The sequence below is a fragment of the Sesamum indicum genome, linkage group LG3 (assembly GCF_000512975.1).
Source record: "Sesamum indicum cultivar Zhongzhi No. 13 linkage group LG3, S_indicum_v1.0, whole genome shotgun sequence".
Lineage (NCBI taxonomy): Eukaryota > Viridiplantae > Streptophyta > Magnoliopsida > Lamiales > Pedaliaceae > Sesamum > Sesamum indicum.
Genome location: NC_026147.1, coordinates 12041009 through 12061787, shown reverse-complemented (window position 1 = coordinate 12061787; position 20779 = coordinate 12041009). Strand labels below are relative to the sequence as shown.

At 35.0% G+C, this 20779-nt stretch overlaps 1 protein-coding gene across 4 annotated transcripts in view; it reads left to right on the top strand.

The window, feature by feature from the left end:
- LOC105158090 (ribonuclease J) overlaps window positions 3959-20779 on the top strand; it is an 18354-nt gene continuing 1533 nt past the window's right edge. For 2 of the 4 annotated variants that reach the window (XR_847504.2, XM_011074722.2), the window contains exons 1-16: window positions 3959-4273; window positions 5099-5327; window positions 5643-5766; window positions 6788-6844; window positions 7238-7429; window positions 7516-7593; window positions 12101-12283; window positions 12365-12445; window positions 13837-13902; window positions 13971-14063; window positions 15675-15800; window positions 16636-16749; window positions 17315-17410; window positions 17536-17633; window positions 17710-18158; window positions 19803-20248. Coding sequence is in view for 3 of the 4 variants with exons in the window: in XM_011074722.2 (XP_011073024.1) it covers window positions 4165-4273; window positions 5099-5327; window positions 5643-5766; window positions 6788-6844; window positions 7238-7429; window positions 7516-7593; window positions 12101-12283; window positions 12365-12445; window positions 13837-13902; window positions 13971-14063; window positions 15675-15800; window positions 16636-16749; window positions 17315-17410; window positions 17536-17633; window positions 17710-18158; window positions 19803-20248 (2541 nt within the window). In the remaining variant the exon portion in view is untranslated. Of the gene's footprint in view, window positions 4274-5098; window positions 5328-5642; window positions 5767-6787; window positions 6845-7237; window positions 7430-7515; window positions 7594-12100; window positions 12284-12364; window positions 12446-13836; window positions 13903-13970; window positions 14064-15674; window positions 15801-16635; window positions 16750-17314; window positions 17411-17535; window positions 17634-17709; window positions 18159-19802; window positions 20249-20779 lie in introns of those variants that run through there. The other 2 variants (XM_011074724.2, XM_011074725.2) reach the window with 2 other exon arrangements.

Genomic DNA, 20779 nt, shown 5'->3' with positions numbered 1-20779 from the left:
TATTTAAGCAATAATGAAATATATTAATCAATTTTGATTCAAAATTTATTCATTATTTTTTAAAAAAAATTAATATCAAATTGATATAAGTTAGTAAAATACAACATAATAATTTAAACTTTTTAATACTTGATTATTTAGTTTTTCAAAGAAAAATTATTTAAGGTTATATTTTTTTGCTTTGTGTACTAAAAGATGGTGTCAAAAGTATACTTCTGCGATTAAATTCATTAAATACCCCTGATTTTAAAAATTCAACTTGAATGAAAGAAAATAGTCTTATATCATTGATGCGTTTAAAAATTGTATGGGTCCAATGGATATGAACTATGCTCAAAACTTGGGCAAAAACGTACGCAAATTTCGAAGGGAAGACCTGCAAAAAAGGTGTTAGCACTCCGACGCCCAAATTAGTATTGGATTTGAGATTGAATAAAGCCAAAAAATAAATAAATATAATTGAAATTGAATGGTGAATAAAATCAGTAAAAAGTGCAAGAACACGTGACAATGTGCTTGTAGAATGCTTAGAGAATGTTTCAAATAGTGTTTAAAAAGTGTTTAGACAATGAGAGAGACGATTTAAAGAGTAAGAGATGTGTGAGAGACGTTAGATGGTCATAAAGGTGTTTTGAAGTGCCCTAAACATAGAAGAGTAAACTTGTATTTATAAGGGGGTGTCATCTTTCGATAGAGCTATGCACGTTTCTTCCAGTTTTGGAAAAAGTGGATAAAGGCCGTTTAGATAAGCCATATTTTGCTCTTATCTTCTGTTAGAAGTGCTTTTGAATCCTATCTCCGAGTTTTGGGGGACTCGTTTTTTCTTTTCTTTTAAAAACTTACTTCCACTTTTGTTTCATATTTTAAGTCAACTATTGACACAAGACAGTACTTCTGCAGAACTATCTTTTAACTCTTTTGTTAAGTTTAATCTCTTTCCACTTCAATCATTTGCACTGAACTCGAGTGTGAAACCTTTCTAGAAACGATATTAGGTGGATTTAGAGTTGAAAAGATCGGCAAAAAATTGAACAAAAATGTTTTAAGCTTCAAGTGCGTTTATTATATTGTTCTTCAATTTATGATGAAACGGAGGTTTTTTTAAGGATAAATTGCAATTTACCTATTTGTGATACAAAAAATAGATAATTAATTCCGTTGTGAAAGAAATAACACCAATTCACCCAGTTTAGTTTTAAGAAAATGTGCAAAACAACTCTTTCACGTAGGCGGTGTACAACACGCGTGTGATGTGCGATTTTGCTTCATTTTTAACTATAAAATGATTGTTATACCCTTAATCATAAACTGTTAGATCTTGTTATATATATATATATCACCGGTCCAGATTTAATAAATAAATCGATAGTCTATATTTTTTCTAATTTTAATTAACAAAGTATATGTGATGTCAAATCAATGGCTTATATCTATTTAAATTAGAAAAATTACTCATATTTATTGAAGTTACAAAAAAAAATTATAAAAATAGATTTATACAATGAATAGTAGATAAAATATACACACACATGTATAGATTTACATATATACATTATTTAGAAATAACAAAAGAATACAGAAAAATAAGGGGTGGCGGAGAAGGGGGAGGCAAAAGCTGAGGCGAGGGGGAACGGCGAAGGCAGGGAGGTGGAGGCAGAAGTTGAGGCGAGGGGGAGCGGTTGAGGCAAGGAGGTCGAGGAAGTGGCAGAGGGGGGAGGTGGTGGCGATGGTAGAGGCAGGGGTTGAGTGGGGCAGCTGTGTGAGGAGGAGGACGAGTTTTTCTTTTCTTTTTTTAATTATTTATATTATCTATTTTATATATAAATATTATATAAAATTTGGGCCATTGATTTATATTATATCAAATCCAACAATTATAAGCGTGCACAACACTACTCGAGTGAAGGAGGTATTTTGCATTTTTTTTTTTAAATATTGAGGTAAACTGCTATTGTATTTTTCATAAGAGGACTAATTACCTATTTTTCATATCATGGGTAGCTGGATTGCAATTTGCCCCTTTTTTTAGGGTATCAATAATAAGAGGGTCTTTTTGACTATCTATTTACAATAGGGAAGAAATACAAAATACCTTCATGTGATACTGGATATGTGCATAATACCTCTCTGCAAAAAGTAAATAGCAAAACACCCCTTATATTTTTTAAAATGAAGTAAACTACCCATTTAAAGAGAAAAGGGTAATACACACTCTCTCTCTTTGCGACTATGGATGATTTTTATCAATAGAATATTATTTTATATATAATATTATTATTATATAATATTATATACTAAAAATACTTTTTATATATACACTAAAAATGTATTCTTTTATATATGATGCGTTCAAAAAAATGCATAGGTTCCAATTGATATGGACTATGCTCAAAGCTTGGACCGAAGCTAATGCAAATCTTGAAGGCAAGACCTGCAAAAGAGATGTTAGTACTCCGGTACCCAAGTTAGTATTGAATTTAGGAATAAACAATCTTAAATATAAATCGTGATGAGAAATCGAGTAAAAATTTGTAGAAGAAATTGTGATCAGAGTACAATTCGAATGCTAAAGCAATAATAGAGAGTGGTTTTCTAAATTCTTGAGGATGTCCCCATTGGGGGGACTGAAAGTATCCCGTGGGAGGACTCAAAGTGTCCCTATTGGGGGACTGCACCTGTATATATAGAGGAGGCGTCCCCTTAGGCTTGGACTCTGCAAACCTCCTTTATCCTTAGAATAAATACATGTGGATAAGACTTGATTTGGTCTTATCTTCAACTGATTAGCTCATAGCAACACGTTTTTGCTTGGGAGATGACTCTTATTTTGCGAAGAGTCCCTTCTAGTTTTAAGAGTCCTAGGTTTCGGGACGCTTCCTTTCTCTTGGGTTGTCTTAGTTGCTAGGGGGGTCTTTTCTAGGGCTGATATGGTCCAATATGGATGCTGACTTTAGGGTTGATGAGATGCTATATGAAAGAGTGGGTTGCAACATTTATGGGCCTTTCATGGCTGAATATTTATTGGGCTTTGATCATGGTCTGAGTAGGGGGATGCCTTCAACCTCCTCCTTTTGCCAATCTATTTTCTGGGTGCCCTTCCCAAGATCGCCTATCAAGTCTACTTGGGCCTTTCATGATTTGGGCTTCTCATGGCTTAGGCCTTCTAGAATGTTACGAACCTCTCTTTCTTTCTTTTTTTTTTTTGAGCTTGAACCTTTTTGGGCCAGCCTATTTTTATGCATATCAATATATATAATTATATGTAATATATAATAAAATATATTATTTTATTATAACAAATTCAAACTCAAATCCCCTTTCGTCCCGCTGTTGCCACCTACCTTCTTTCCCCTCACCCCCCCACCCTCCGTAGCCCCCCTTTCCCAGTCCCCATCAATGTGGTTGCTCCCCATTTGCTCGTCCCAGTCATCGCCACCAGCCCCCTCCCTTTCTTTCTCTCTCTCTCTATATATATATAATTGAAATTATATATATAAATATATTGCATATATATTTTGAATTAAATTTATATAAAATATATATTATTTAAATGTACAATTAAATTTATACGGTTGATTGGAATTAAGTAAAATTTAGACCGTTGATTTGTCAATCAAATTTCGATCTTATGTTCAAATAAGATCCAACAGTTGTAAATAATGCAAATGTCGTTTTATAAAAAAAATATTTAAAAAAATATAGAAAAGCGCATGTAAGACATGCGACAACATAAGGAGTGTTCTTGTTTTATTTTTTAGAACATAAAAGATAAATTGCTATTCTTTTTTTAAAGGGGGTAAATTGCTCATTTTGAATATCATGGGGTAAATTGCATTTAGCCCTTCAAAATAGGGGGCTTTTAGCAATTTTAGTATAGGATAGAGGCCGGTTTTGTATTTTACTTCATGTTCCGTGCACGGTCCCTCCTAAAATCTAATCCCTTTTTTTTTGGTGATAAGCAAAAGATATTTTACCCTCACTTCTCTCAGTCTCAGCTATCCCCCTTGCTCTCTAAAACCCTGCAAGAAAACACTCACATCACGCACATTTATTCTCATAGTTTTGAATTTTAGCTCCCATTTTTGATTTTCTTGCAGAGTCAATTGTCATATATATATATGCATACTAAGCACAAGTTTATATATTTCTAAGAATTGTTTAAAGATGGCTGCTTTGAATGCAATTTCAGTATGTCCTCACAAGCTCTTCTGGTGTCAGCCAAAGCCCAGAAAACGCTTCATTTCCTGTTGTGTATCTACCCCTTCAGTAAAGGGTATGAGGCTCTTTGCTTGTTTGGTACTGTTTTCGTGTTGAGTTGGATAAAGATAGTCTGGACCCATTATGTACACATTGTAAGAGCAATTCAATTGGGATTACTTGGTAGTTTATTGTTAAAATTTCTTCGTTTTGGTTGTGTCGTTCTGTAGTTTATGAGGAAAAGTGGGGACGGACTACTGAATATTTTAGCATGGAATAGCTGCTAAGGGCATAGATTTTCTAAAAGTTTTCCTGCCTTTTTGTAGTGTAAGTTACAGTTGAATACCGTTTAGGAACCAAATTGATTCACTATCTTGTCTGTGTCGTTTTATTGTTTAATCTGTTTGATTGTTACTTGGTTTTTGAAATAAGGGGTCATTTTCTTCCTGGTTCAGAAAGTGGGAATTTGTTCTATGAGTAGTTTATATTTGAGTGGTGGGTTGGCAAATGGCAAAATGTTTAGCTATACTGGGTTGTTAAATAGACTCAATGTAGATTATATTTCTTAAAATATCTAAGTTTATAATAGATTGTATTTATTAAAATAGAGTTGGTTGAACTTAGAAAAATGCCCATTCTTGAAGATCAGAGGTAGTATATTATACAAAAGAAATCCTGACATAGTATCTCTCAATATAGATTATTTCTTATAAAGTTGTTTTTTTAAATATAAGCTTGATTCAATCATTATAATAGAGGATGTATTTATATCCTAACCCTTCCTGAGGGCTCGCGTGTATGGGAATTTTTACCTGTTATGGCCAAGTCACTTTCTAGTTGTATTTTGAGTCTACCTTATTCTGAAGTAGGTGCTTGATTTGTTCTTTATATGTTTTTTAAGGTTCGCGTGGGTCCAAAGTGCCTCGCAGAAGGTCTGGAAGAACAGAAGGAGCTGGAAAGAGTATGGAGGATTCTGTTAAGCGCAAGATGGAGCAATTTTATGAAGGCTCTGACGGGCCTCCTTTACGCATACTACCAATTGGGGGTTTAGGAGAAATTGGGATGAATTGCATGCTAGTAGGGAATTTTGATCGTTATATCTTGATCGATGCCGGTGTAATGTTCCCAGAGTAAGTTTTTATATTTAATCATAAAACATTCAGTATCACAGGATTGCTAGAAGCTGATAGCTCTGCTTTATGAGGAAGTTCATTTGGTTTTATGCTCCATAACACTGTTGTTTTAAATGAGTGGTGCAGACTTTGTTATTATCATGTCATGAAAACTGCTAGTAAAGAAAGAATCTTCGGCATATTTCTGCCAAAAGTGAAACTTCGTGCTGCCAGCCACACTTGTCTTCCTTTTCTTTCTTCCTTTTGTTGAAACTTTTGGTTTGTCGATCTTCTAATGTTAATATTTTGATATACTTTACATATATTTTTCAGCTACGATGAACTTGGTGTCCAGAAGATTATACCTGATACCACTTTTATCAAGAAATGGAGCCACAAAATTGAAGCAGTTATTATTACTCATGGGCATGAAGACCACATTGGTGCGTTGCCTTGGGTAAAGTTTCTAATTCTGCTTCTTAGAACACATCATCAAAAAGATAGTGACAGATGATACCATGCGAAATTTATGATGAACTCGGATATTCAGATATGTAGTTCATCTGTGGAGATAATTGAGAAGTTTAGATACTAGCTGAAATAAGTCCAGGTAGACTCATAGTGTTTTGCTCCATTCTTTTGTGCTTTCTTTTCTTTACATTTCTGGTTCTCCCATTTTGACTTTTCCTATCGGCGTATAGATGCATCTTTATAATCTATATTTAGTTCAGGTTCTGCATGGTGACTCGCCAGTCAGTAATGTTTAAATTAAATATAGATCAGAATTACCTTCCCGTCAAATTTCAATGTGAAGCGAGCAAAGCAAATGAATCTGGCTATTTTCAAGCTTCATGGTATTCATTATTATCCATTTGGTTTGTTTGTTTGTTTGAAGTCCTGGAAGGATGTCAGAAAGATTGCTTATATAAAAGTGTGAAAAAGTTCTCTTTTATCATTGATTTGAACTCCAAATTCTTCTGCATTTGGCTATTTGAAATCGAGGAAGAAATTCTTAAAGCATGATTGGGGATTTATTAAATATCTCTGAAGATGCTTTGAGTGAGTAGATATGATTTGCTAGTTTTACCACCTTGATTTTTGTTTCATTTGCATGGGATTGAGAAATTTTGTCTTGGCATATGGTTTCTATTTTCCTCTGCGTTGGTTATAATTTCTCAATATGAAGCATAATGGCATATTAATGTTGCATGATTTGTATATGAACATGTTGCTGAGGCAAATTTTAAGACTAATGAATCTGATATTATGATTTTTGGTGGCGCTCCACACAAATTGAAAACCTATATGACTTGGTGATATATGTGTCTTTGTTATAATACTTTCTCAATTCCTTTGCTTACTTGCAAGAACATGGGGAGAGCTCTTGTTCTTCCCTATTTTTGTCAAAGTTCATAACCATGTTAATTTTTTGTCCAATTATGCATTAATGTTTACATTGGTTATGCCCATTTGAGCAGGTTATTCCGGCTCTGGATTCTCACACACCAATATTTGCCTCATCCTTCACGATGGAGGTTTGTGATTATCATTCTATAAATTCCTTGAATTCGTTCTATTCAATGTTGACATGATTAATGTAGTACCATGTGTTCTAACATTCAAATAGTTCCACGAGTCTATCAACCAAAAGACTATCTCTGAATTCTTGGATGCTCCTTAAAGTATAGAAACTTATTATGTGCAGTTGCACAAAATCTTATGGAATATCTTCTTTTTATCAACCCTCATCCTAGCTGATTGACTCAGAAAAGGTCATGGATAACAAGTGATCAGTGGCAACTATTAATAGATTTAAACGGTGCAAATGATGCAAAAATTTGCAGATGTTAGTTGGATAGTTGTGAATAATTCAAAATTGCACATTTTACTTGGATACTCATGAATATTTTTTCTTTTCCGTTAAACAGCTTATCAAAAAGCGCTTAAAGGAGTTTGGGATCTTTGTTCCATCTAGACTTAAGGTGTTTAAGACTCGGCGGAGATTTGTTGCTGGTCCATTTGAAGTTGAACCCATTAGAGTCACGCATTCTATTCCAGATTGTTCTGGGTTGGTTTTCCGGTGTGCTGATGGTACTATTTTCCACACAGGGGACTGGAAGGTACTTTCTTGCTTCTCTTTGTATTTGGTGCTTATCTACTTATTTCTTTTAGCTTCTATTTTCATTGTTGACAAGTAAGTTGACAGATAGATGAGTCACCACTGGATGGGAAAGTTTTTGATCGTGAGGCTCTGGAAGAACTTTCGAAAGAAGGAGTGACTTTGGTGAGCTATAGAATATGTCTTTCCAATCCCTGTTTAATGTTAAAATCTTCAGTACTCAGTCAACATTTTTTATGCATCTCTTGATATGTATTTATGTAAATAGATCCTTTTTTGGTGAAAATTATATTTTGACTGGCAGAAAAAAAAAGAGTTTCTGTGTGTTCTTAACTAAACACAAAGTTTACCAGTATGGTCTATGAAAATCATGAATTGATTCTCCAAATAACTGTAAAATCACAAGAGAATCACAAAAAATCTTAGTGATTCTTGTGATATCTATATGATTTGATTGTGGAAATATTTCCTTATTTTTTAGATATACACATGTAATTCACTTCTATAAATAGGTGGAGTTATATCATTAAACTAAGAGAGAATAATATGATTTAGCTCTTTGGGCATTTGTCTCGTGGATGTAGGTCATATGACCGAACCACGTAAATGTTCGTCTTGTGTTTATCTCTTCACTTATCTAAAACTCTGACATGGTATTAGAGCGGGTTTCTCAAAAGAAAAAAAAAAACAAAAAAGAGAGAGAGAGAGCGCCTGCTAAAAACCTTAGAGGACTGGCCCTGCCTTATTTGCGCGCTGCCTTTTGAAACCCTAGCTGTGCCACCACCTGAAAACCTAGTTGTGTGCCGCTCCCCCCACTTGAAACCCTAGCTATGCGCCGCCATTGCCCTACCTTCGCTGCCTTTTGAAACCCTAGAGCGCCGCCGCCTGAAACCCTAATTTGTCTTATACCTAATTTGTGTGTCTGTGTGTCTGATCGACCTTGTTCTATAGGTTAAGTGCCTGTCTACTGGCGTTTTGCAGCTAAAACTGGTCGTTTGACATGATGTCTCTATTTATGCTACTGCGGATGTGTGTGCATGGCATGACGACGCCTTGACCTCCGATGACCTCTCTCGGCGTCATGTCACACTGAAAGAAAAGTTTTGACTTTGTTGTTCAAGTTGTCAAGATCTCCATGTCCAATTTGAGGGGGAGTGTTGAGAATCATGAATTGATTCTCCAAATAACTGTAAAATCACAAGAGAATCACAATAAAATCTTAGTGATTCACATAGTGATTCTCGTGATATCTATATGGTTTGATTTTGGAAATATTTCCTTATTTTATGTTATACGCATATGTAATTCACCTATATAAAACAGGTGAAGGTTATATCATCAAACTAAGAGAGAATAATATGATTTAGCTCTTTGGGCTTTTGTCTCGTGGACGTAGGTCATATGACCGAATCACGTAAATGTTCGTCTTGTCTTTTGTGTTTCTCTCTTCACTTATCTAAAACTCTGACATGGTCACTTGTTTGCCATATTTGTATATGTAAGCTATCTTTCAATGGAGAAATTAGGGATGGCAATTGGACTTGGATCCGGTAGAATCCGCCCCATTCGGGTCCAAAAAATTACAAGCCCGGCGGGTAGCGGGTCCCAAGTGTTAGGATCCGGCCTGGTCCGGGGCGGGTCCTTAAGGACCTTATTTATATATCTTATTTTACTTTATTTTGGTATTAATAAATACTAACAAAATATTATTTTATTTTATTTGTTTATTGTTAGGTATTTGTTCAACAATTGATAAATTAAAACATTATCTCACAATACTTAAAATGAGGACAAAAATGAAGAAATTGTTAGTAATATATAATTGCTATAAATTGTTTGGTTTGTTTTTATGAATAATTCATTTATACTTGACAATTTATTGTTTGGCCTTGAATATTTGAGCTAGGCCATGAACAATTTTATTTGTAATTGATATTTTAATTTTTTTATATATATTTACAAAATAAATAATAGAAATAAAAATTAAAATAACTTGGTCTACCGGGTTAGACCGCCCTTGTGGGTTTTCTATCGGGGCGGGGGTGGGGTTTGAAAATGACCGGGGCACGGTGGGTCTCTGGTCCACCCAGACCTGGCCCGTTGCCACCCCTAGGATAACTCTGAGATACACTAAGGCATGTGTCTGAGAGGAGACTGAGCAGTAATACTATAGCCATGAAACATGCTGATATATACTTGAGCGATCAAACCTTATATAGTGTTTGGTTTCATTTTTGGCCCATCTCAAAAAAAAAAAATCCAAACATACACACTATCTATAGCACATACTTATTTATCTTTATTTTTCTCTCTCTATCTCATAGTAGTCAATGACGCCGAATGGCGCGCGCCTTCAGCATGGCGCCGCCATAATGTGCGCCTGCCCAGGCGCGCGCCAGGTGCGCGATGAAAGAAAAGGATCTGGGCGGCCTGCGTTTTGGCTAGGCTGCCTAGGCCCATGAATTAAAAAAAAAAGTTAATAAACCCTAATTTCCTAAATATAAAAGGAATTTCCTAAATATAAACCCTAAAAAAAATTAACTTAATAAACCCTAATTTCCTAAGTTAATTTTTGGCGTGTACAACAGTACAAGCTCTAATTATGCCGATTGAATCTTTGAAATTGATGTGATTTTATTAATCTTTGAATGCTTTAATCGTTCTCTTAGTGCTTTTTTCTTTTGGGATGATTTAATTATATGAAGTTTTGTTATGTTCAATTTGTTGTTTTATATGTCTTATTTAACTCCTTATACATTAATCTAATCAAAATAATACTAATTATATAAATATATAGATTATTTCTTATATTTGTGCCATCCTTTGAAAAGGCGCGCCTGCGCTGTGCACCATGGCTCCAGGAGCCCTTGGCACCATTGTGCCCCATGCGCCACTGACTACTATGCTCTATCTCCACAGAACACACCAAAACAAGTTAAAAATGAAACCAAACATAGTGTTAGTTTTTTTTCTCCATTTCCATACTATCTTTAGTTAAACAAATTAACAAAAAGTTTGGACTTATGATGATGGTATGTGGAAGCCAACTCTAAACATATTGGAATGAGGCTATGTGGAGTTATTTGTGCGATGCTTGATTAGTTTGAAGAGAAGTGTTGTTCTAGCATTAGTTCTTGGGTTCTTCATCCCCAGGCTTTACGAGCATAATAATTGAAGAAACAACACCATGAGCTACAATAGAGAACACAGACATATAGGAGATTTTCCTGCAAAAATTATTCATTTCCTTGTGTACTTGGGTTCTATAGATTTTTAAGGTGTGTGTTTACATAGCCAAGAACCAATCTAAGTCCCATATAATTGTTCAGTTGCATTTAGGCTTATATAGTTGGTATTAGGCTGATATCTGTGTTTACCTCCTTTCTGTGGTGAACATGGTCATAGTTGTTTTTCCTGAATTATGTTGTATGTTTCTTTTTGAATATTGTCTAACCGTTGAGGATTATATGCAGTTCCCTACTAGCAATTTTCTATGAACAGTTTTGTTATGAGTTAGTCTATCATGAGTGCCATCCCTTGTAGAAATAGAGCTTAAGAGGCTCACTTGAAGTTTTCTTGTTTCTATGTTTTGGTTTGTTGACTGGTTTAGTCGGTAGTTTAAATTCAAGAGAACATGTTGGCTGCCTAGTGATGTCTCACCATAAGACATGTCATTCATTACGAGGTATGATTACAATTGGACTTCTAATATATTTGAGAGTGGGGTGAATATATCAACACATGATATTGCAGTATTAAAGTTTCAACACATGATATTAGGAGCTACAATTGCATGATTTTAGTTCTTCCATAATGAAGCATCAAATTCTGCAGAGTAATAGAAATGATTTGGGGATAACTAAAACAGAGAAATTTATAACGAATATCCATATCTTATCTGGTGCATCCTAAAGTTCCTTCTAGCTGTGCCTCTGGTGCGGGGCATGTATGGATGTGCATGACTTGCTGGAGGAGAGAACGAAGTCTATGCAAGTTGGACTTGGATGCTCTGTACTGTGCTTTAATAACCTTTCTCATGAATTAATCACAAGCTTGTTGGGGAAGCCTAGCAGTTACGAGTTCCCGGACTTATATGTTCACTTATGCAATCAAACTTGACTTCTATTTACTAATTCTTGATCTTCACAGTAATATTTGATATTAGCATTAGCTACTCTTTGTTATTCTTCCTTTCCAGAGCTTTTCAAGGATTACATTAATCGATAATGCGTCATGCGTGATGATAAAAATGATTTTTCGATGGTTCTAGCAAGCGTCAAAAGCAACTTGAATCTCCTTGGACAATGGTGAATAACAAAAGAAGAAAATATATTTTGGTGTTGGGGGTTTTGCTATTCCAGTGATGAATGATTTCCCAAGAGTTTGCCTGGAGCTGGGCTCTGACCATAACATCCTGTTCTGACATAGTCTAGTTGCAGGAGCGGAGGGTAAACTAGGTATTAAAGGAGAAAAAGACCTATGCCATGCCAACTGTTTTTTCAGCAGCGATAATTATGAACCATGCCACTCTCCTGGAACATCCTGCAAGTTTATGTCCACTTTAGTTGTGGACTATTAACATTGCTGATATCATAATACTTATGGATACTAATCAGTCCTGAATTATTCCTCAGCCAAAGATGCATCACTTACTTTCCGACTTGATTTGTAGATGATGAGCGACTCAACAAATGTACTTTCACCGGGAAGAACACTAAGTGAGACAGTTGTGGCAGATTCGTTATTAAGGCATATCTCGGCAGCCAAAGGAAGGGTTATCACTACTCAATTTGCTTCAAATATTCACCGGCTTGGTAGTGTAAAAGCTGCAGCAGATTTGACTGGCCGGAAGTTGGTATGCATATTCTTTTTGATGTCTTCTTCATAAATTCATTATTGAAATTTAGAGATGGATGACATAGCCATCTGGATTTAGGTATTTGTTGGTATGTCCTTGAGGACATACCTTGATGCTGCGTGGAAAGATGGAAAAGCACCGATTGATCCTTCAACTCTGGTAATGGCTTCAAAACATTTAACCTGGTCGATCCTTTAATTTCTGAAGCAGGATTTAATAGACCATGCATCCATCTTTTTCTATTTATTAAGGTTCAGGCCTTTAGAGTAGTTACTTTTGGTCTCACAAAATGTGAGTCGACTAAAATGCCCTTATACTTATTTCATTTACAAATAACTATAAGGGCATTTTAGTCGACTCACATTTTGATTAATTAGTTATATGAATAATTTTGTTCACCTAGATTTGAAGTTAACTTATTTTTCAATTTTAATCAATAGTCCATTTTATCTTCCTCCACTCCCCACACCCTCCCCTTTTTATTTAATTAGATAAATATTTCAAAAACGTTAATTGTGCACACATATTGAGTGTGCTTTGGTTGCTAGTACGTATAATTTTCTTTTCCACAAATGGTCTAACCTAGAAAAGAAAATAAGTCAAGAGCTCGTGGCGTTTGATTAGCATCTTATCTACTTAAAACTTAGTGATTAACTTCCCATCTAAAAATTAACATCTTATCTACTAAGAATTTAAGAATTAATCTTATATCTAATGATTTAATTCTTTTTCAGCTGTAACTGAAGCGTCATTAAGGATGTCCTTATTAATATTTGTGTGCATCAAGTGTTTTTTGTGAGATTTGTATCTCAAGCATGAAGCATGGGATATCAATGTTATATTTAACCTTCGACATGTTTGGTAGAGACACTGATTAATCAGAAATGACCATTTGAGCATTATTGCAATTATTAATGATGGGGGAAATTATCTTAGCAAGAATGTTCAGCATGTATTTGCTTTGTCATGTATTTTTGTTTGAGTTTTTATTACTTGATATAGGATCATAAAGAACTCACTGTTTATGGTTCTTGTTTGAATACATCTTTTCGCTTTTCACATCTTAGCTTTGAAATTGGTGATGAATGTTTGGGTAAATACATACAGTGAAGCCCTTATTCATTTGATCACTACAAATATGTTTGTGGCCTTTTAATGCATTATACATCCCTTTGACATACTTAACCCAAACTGTACTCAGAAGGAGTTGGAATTTTTCTTTAGATTGACTAGGTTGGTGAAAACTTTGGACACACAGTCTCGCCTCGTAATAGTTTTTGGTCTCCTACTCTCTTGTTCTCATTTTTCTGTCTGGTGAAGTGTTCAAGTAGTTATTTATCAATCTCAAAAAGAAAACAAAAAGGATGCTGCTGTATCCTTGCTCTTAAATCCTTCAGTTTCAGATAACAAAGTGATATCTAGTAGCCCTCCACTCAACCAAATAATTTATCATTGGCAGATTGTAGCCTAACTCATATTTAAGTTTCCTCTGTATTTGTGCACTTCGTTCTCAATGTTTGCACACTGCCTTATATAGCTTTTCTTTACAGGTGAAAGTGGAAGATATCGATGCTTATGCACCAAAGGACTTGCTGATTGTCACCACTGGTTCTCAAGTAGGTTATACTGGCCTTCTTTGCTAATGATAGTTATAACATTGATTAGCCTTCTTTTGTTTTGTCAGGCAGAACCACGTGCTGCCCTGAATCTTGCATCATATGGAAGTAGTCATTCCCTCAAGCTGAACAAAGAAGATCTGATTTTATATTCTGCAAAGGTAATGAATTTCACTAGTCAATTAATTTGTAGCAAAGCTCCTAATACTAAAATTTCTGATTTCTGGATTTTACAATTAACTATGTTAAGATAACTACATTATATCATTGGATGCATAGGTTATGCATAAATTGAATTCCATAAGAAAGCAAACTGCTGCACTTGCTAGATGCTCAAGCTTTAGTTGGCTTCAGTGACTTCAATTATGCTGCAACTCAAGTATCATTAAAGCGGAGTGTTTAAGTTTAAAATATCATCCTTTTAGTAGTTTAATAATTGTATGCACACTCTCTTTCTTGTTTTGCTTGGAATCATATTCAAATATGTCATTTGGATCAAATATACAACAAAATGTAATACTATCTGTCAAGTTTGTTACGGTTATCTTAGTTTCTAAGTTAAATTGTGATTTCTATTGTAAAGTCCTGGCTGTTATTGAGGAAAAATTTGCTGGCCCACATATTCAGATGTCTTGTTAAAGCTAATCCAAATAGCAGCTGTGGAGGGATGCTAAGAGCATGTTGACAGGTTCAAAGATGTACAATGACATCTGATGACATATCAGGAATTATGGCATTTGTTATTAGAATTCACAAACATGTTCTTTTTCCTAATGCATTTGATTGTACTAAGCACCCACTTTATCGTGCATTTTACTTCATTGGATTGTAGTACATATGATACATATTCTTCATGATACTTACTCTGATTGATTCATAACTTTTTACTTCTATTCAGGCTCATCTTTAGGCCAAAAATTGTTTCTATGTAGATTTAATATATTTAATTAATGGTTTCATGAAATGATTTTGGAAAATCTATTTATTTTTGAGCTTGCTAAATGATTGATTAAAGCACACAATGGTTACTTAAACATGTATTTTAGCTCTTACAACTGGGGTATCGAACTTAGGCAATCTGAGAAAAATATATGTGGAAATTAAGTGAATTAAAAGCCACGTTCAATCTTTTCAGTATTGGCAGCTTCTGTTCTCCATTTTTTAAATTTAATTAGCATATCGACTTGTCCCAGTCTTTAGTATAACTGACTGATGTAATCTGAAGAACTGAATCAGGTATAACCAAGTTGGTGAAATTTTGTGTCAAATTGGAATGTTGCACACAATAGATATGAAAATGTGGTTTTGCATTGGTGCATTCACTGCTCAGATTTTGTTGTAAAATCAGTGGGTAGCTCAATATTCAGATTATATGGTTTCTTAAATTCAGAAGCAACTCCTCTCACATCCCCAATAAAGAACAAAAAAGATATGGAAATCCAGGAAATCATTGAGTTCTTTATTTCATATTGATTTGATGTTTTATTATTCAACTGTACTCTATATTATCACCTATGTTTTTTTTTGTTATGGATCTCACAGATTATAATCTTGTTTGTTCTTTAAATTCCCTCCTTCTCTATCCATATTTTGGAGTGGAATTCATAAAATAAAACTGATGAGGTCGTTATAATAACTTTTCAAACCTCTTACTTGTTTTGGGTCAAGCTTAAATTTCTCAAAACTTGTTTCTTTCCTAATTGAATATTTGATGTTCATGTTTGTAGCAGATTTCGACAGATATTCAGTTCCTTATAAGTTCAACATTGTAGGTAATCCCAGGTAATGAGACAAGAGTCATGAAAATGCTAAACCGTGTATCAGAAATTGGATCAACGATAGTGATGGGGAAGAATGAACTGCTGCATACATCTGGTCATGCCCATCGTGAAGAACTGGTAAGAGAATTAGTTTTTGAAGAATTCTTGGACGCACTATTTTGTTAAGTGGTGATGTCCAACAGGTTTTTCTGTTTATATTGGAGTTCAAAGTTTAGAAAGAAGCATTGAAAATCCAGTCCTTGGGGGTCTAGTTGTACTAATGTTGTGGACAGCATGAGGCACAGAGCTATTCTCATTTCCTTTTACATGTTGCACAAATTTTTTTGACTTAGTTTTTGTTCTAATCAAGCAATGAGCTGCTCTATTATTTGTTACACTTGATAAAAACAGTAAAATCTTTTATGTATATCTTATATGGGAATTCAAGTATTATCCTTACCCTTTGTGTCCGAAGGGTGTTCTTCATTGCTGTCTCGGTTGTCTGTCCTCTTTTATTGCATATTATGAATAGATATGTTTAGGAAAAAACTGGATCCTTTTTTGGCCACATGGAAACTTGAATAGCTTTAGGATAAGTATCTCATCTTCTGATACTATCTGTTGTTTGCATGATTTATAAAGTAATGCTGTTATGCCCTGTTCCATGTTGAATTATTTTATGCTACATTTGGATTGAAGGATTTTGATTTGCAAATAGCTCCATATTACATGGATTTAAAAAGATTTTGATTTGAAGGAAGGATTTACGGAAAAGATTTCAAATGACTCCATGTTACATGGATTTAAAATCCATTACATTGTTGTTCAGAATCAAGGATTTGAATTCTTTTCTAATATAAAATATTCCAAACTAGTTGAACGGATTTTTATTTGTGGATTTGAAATTCCTAGCCCTAAATCCATCAATTGAAAAACAACCTTGATGGAATTTCACATTGTTCGTTTTTTGAAGGACGAGGTACTAAAAATTGTTAAGCCGCAACACTTCCTACCTATTCATGGAGAACTCTTATTCTTGAAAGAGCATGAGTTGCTGGGGAAGTCAACTGGCATTCGGCATACTGCAGTAAGTAATTAGTTTCAGTTCAGATTTTTCATTGCCCTCTATAAGTTTTAGTTCAAATTCTTTTATCCCTTCTGTCTGTACGGTTCTTACTGACACAATTTGATTAATTCTCAAGAACTACCACTGGCTTAGTGGCTGCTGTAAATAAAATCGGCAGAAATTTGTAATATGGTGCAACCAAATTTCTCTCGAATGTGATCTTATTATTTGATTCTGACATACTAGTCCTAGTCCTAGAAGTCACTCGTAAAAGTTTAACAAATTAAGGAACCATGCTGATCTTATATATGAGCTTGTTTCGATCAATTATTTAGTTCCAAGATATTAGGGAAGGAGATGCACAGAGGCTGAAAAACCAGTTGCTGTGATGGGAAGTATAGTTAAAATTGAAGAGATATGCAATACATGATTTTATTTTTTTTTGTGCTATTAGGTTTTGTACTTTTTTGTACCCTTGGACCATGCAAAAACAGAAAAAATCGCGGCCTTATGGAAAGCCTTGAGATATTAGTATTTCAGTTTGTAACGTTTTGTGGCATACAATAGTCATTCTTTTCCATTTCAGGTTATAAAGAACGGAGAGATGCTAGGGGTGTCACATTTAAGAAACAGAAGAGTTCTATCAAATGGTTTCATTTCTCTGGGTAAAGAGAATCTCCAGGTTATTACTGAAACTCTCTTCCGGTGTCACTTCTCTCTCCCCTATGTCCACATTAGGGCACCTGGAGACCTTTGTATTGTTGTTTAGCTAAAGTGATATCATGCTGATTAAATTTGAACACCCAGTTGATGTACAGTGATGGTGACAAAGCATTTGGCACAGCAACTGAACTTTGTGTTGATGAGAGGATGAGAATTGCATCAGACGGCATCATTGTGGTTAGGTATGTTTTCTAGAAATCTAAAACATATTGCTTTCTTGTCTTCGATCTTGCATGATGTGTTTCCTCTGTCTTGCAGCATGGAAATTTTGCGCCCTCAAGCAGCAGATGGTTCAGTTGAGAAGGCTTTAAAAGGAAAAATAAGAATTACTACGCGATGCTTATGGCTTGATAAAGGAAAACTTTTGGATGCACTTCATAAAGCTGCACATGCTGCACTGTCGAGCTGTCCTGTAAATTGCCCTTTGGCCCACATGGAAAGAACTGTGGCTGAAGTCTTGAGAAAAATGGTAAGGAAGTACAGTAGCAAACGACCAGAAGTCATAGCTATTGCTACTGAGAATCCGGCTGGAGTTCTTGCTGATGAGATTAATAGAAAACTATCGGGAAAGCCGCACATTAGTTCTGAGATGTCGGTATTGAGAAAGGCAGTTGATGGACATGAAAAAGCGAGACTACCAATTAATATACTGGAAGATGGCAACGGTCTTGCAATTGAACGAGATACAACAGCACAGGAATTAGAAGGTTGCACAACCTTCTTGCTAAATACTGCTTTAACCATTGCTTGGCAAATTTTGAAGTTACACACTATATATTCACACACACACATACATTCCTATTTAAGGCAACTGCTCGTAGTGTGTTTGGTTGTTTGTGAATGTTTATGAATTTTTATGTTTGTTTGAGCTTCTCTCTGTGCATAAACATACGAGCACAGAAAAATAATTGGTTGTATCAAGCATGAATTACCATATGCAATGCAGTAGGGAGGATAAAACTCTCAAATAGCAATGATGTTTGCTTCCTACAGATTGTGGTCATTTCTTATTGATTGTTCTACTTGTTTATGTAATATTAATAGTTTTTGTTGATGGTTTCTACCTGTAGTGGGGCCCTAAGTTCTGTGCAAGAAGTGTAGCAAATGAAACTGTTGACATCAAATGTGAACTAAAAAGACCTTCCAAACTTGAGCTGTGAAACAAGTTGGATTTCTTATTTGATTCTGGTATGCTGGTATTTGTGATAGGTGGTAAATGTTTCACAATTAGTTAATAATATAGCGTCTAGTAGGCTTGAATTAAAGTTTTCTATGCATATCCATCTGGCTGCTATTTGTTTATAGTTTTACATTTCTTGATGTTCCTGCTAAGTCGTTATCTGTATTTTGAACAAATTGATAGTGTTCTTAGACTTCTTATGATAGCTTAAATGAAAGATTCAGAATTGGAGCTCTCAGCTTACTACATCATAATATAGCTTCAGAAGTTCAACTACCCCATCCCTGATTTAGATCGTTCACTTGGAATTCCCTGGTCTAATGGTGGCTCTGTTGAAGGTTCTAGTTGGTATCAGACCTCCTGCACTACAATGTGCATGAGAGGTAGAATAGAATTATCCAAACTGAACATTTCATTAGCCAAGCATTCTTTTCTGCTTGTGTATTGGTGAATTATGCTCTCAGCAAGCGTGGGAAGCTACAATATCATTTCCACCTTGTTATAGTTTGCAGCTGATTGCACTAGAAAGGGGTTCGACTGGTTTATCTTTTCACATAACCTTCAGATTGTACTTTCTTGTAACTGTGTAGGGGGGTGAAATTGAAAATGAACTGTGAATTTTATGATTTGCTGAAAGTCCAATAGTTCCTTGCTTTATCTTATTTGGTGCCGGATGTAAGTCTAGAATGTAGATGTTTGTTCTAATTGCTTACTTCTTCCCTTTTAATTTTAGTTTTAGGCACCAAAGGACTGTATTTGCAGTAAATAATTAAATTATCTTCTTCCCCACTGACACTCAATTTTTTTGTCTTTTCATGTATTCAATGGCTTGCACTGTAGTCTCAGTCAGGAATGTGCCTAGGCTGATACCAAAGTTGATTTATTGTCTTATTACATTAGTAAAATAAAAGTTTCTTTTCGCTAAAATAAATAAATATTTTCAGGAAACAGAAACTGTAATTATGGAAAACAAACTTTACGACCAATTTCATTCTCTTCACAGTGTTGTAGTTTATTGATTTTGGGCATGAAACAGGCATGTGGTGTCTAGTTATTGTGATTTCCCTAGTGAATTTTAGCATCTTCGTAGATCTATCTTAATATCAACATTGGTGTTCTGTAATACCTGCTTAATCTTGCCAAACTGTTCCTTTGTTTTTGTTCATGATAGATCATGATTATGAGGAGCAAGTTCAACATGAGGAAGTAATTGTATCAAATTCCAAATTGCCAGATAAAGCTCCAAATGTTGATGAATCAGATGATTTTTGGAAGTCATTCATATCACCATCAGGGCTCAAGCAGTCAGAAGGTGACAGTGATTTGCTTCCAGCAGCAGCCCACCGGGAAAAGGCCAAAGAAGAAAGCAGCGAACTAGACTCTGTCCTGCCAAAATCTCGACAGACAACTTCCAAGACTGCAAAAAGGAATAAGTGGAAACCTGAAGAGGTCAGGAAGCTGATTAAACTGCGGGGAAAACTCCATAGTAGATTCCAAGTCCTCAAAGGGCGGATGGCTCTCTGGGAAGAGATATCTTCAAGTTTATTGTTGGATGGAATTGGTAGAAGTCCTGGACAGTGTAAATCTCTTTGGGCTTCACTGGTTCAGAAATATGAGGTTTGTTTCATTTTCTGTAGTTTGAAGTATATATACACAGCCCTATGTTGGATTTGTTTTCTTTTCATAGAAAGAAATCCATATACACAGTGGTCTGCTTCTTAGAAGCTTTATCTGAGGCTAACTGAATCATAATTTTCTCAAATAATTGTATGCATGCATCTGAATCTACAATGGAAATAAGTGTAACATGAACATCCCTGTCCTTGTGAGACATTGAAATACTAGAATTCAACATTTTCCCACGACTAGAAAATTAGGAATCTAAGCGGAAAAGGAAGGAATCAGTTGAATGGGCAAAAAGCTTTTAATCCTCGATGGTGCTTATTCCATGGCTTTCTTTTGTTCAAGAGGAAGGAGAAGAGAGGAATTATGTTTTCTCATTTGCTTTTGTATGGACTCAAGAAAATAGCTTAAGATTCTTTATTTCAATCTATAGAGTTTCAAGGACATATATATTTTTTTGTACCGAGTTCATTTAATTCACTTCCCTGCCTGTCAGTCATATCTTTTGTCCCCCCCCCCCCCCAG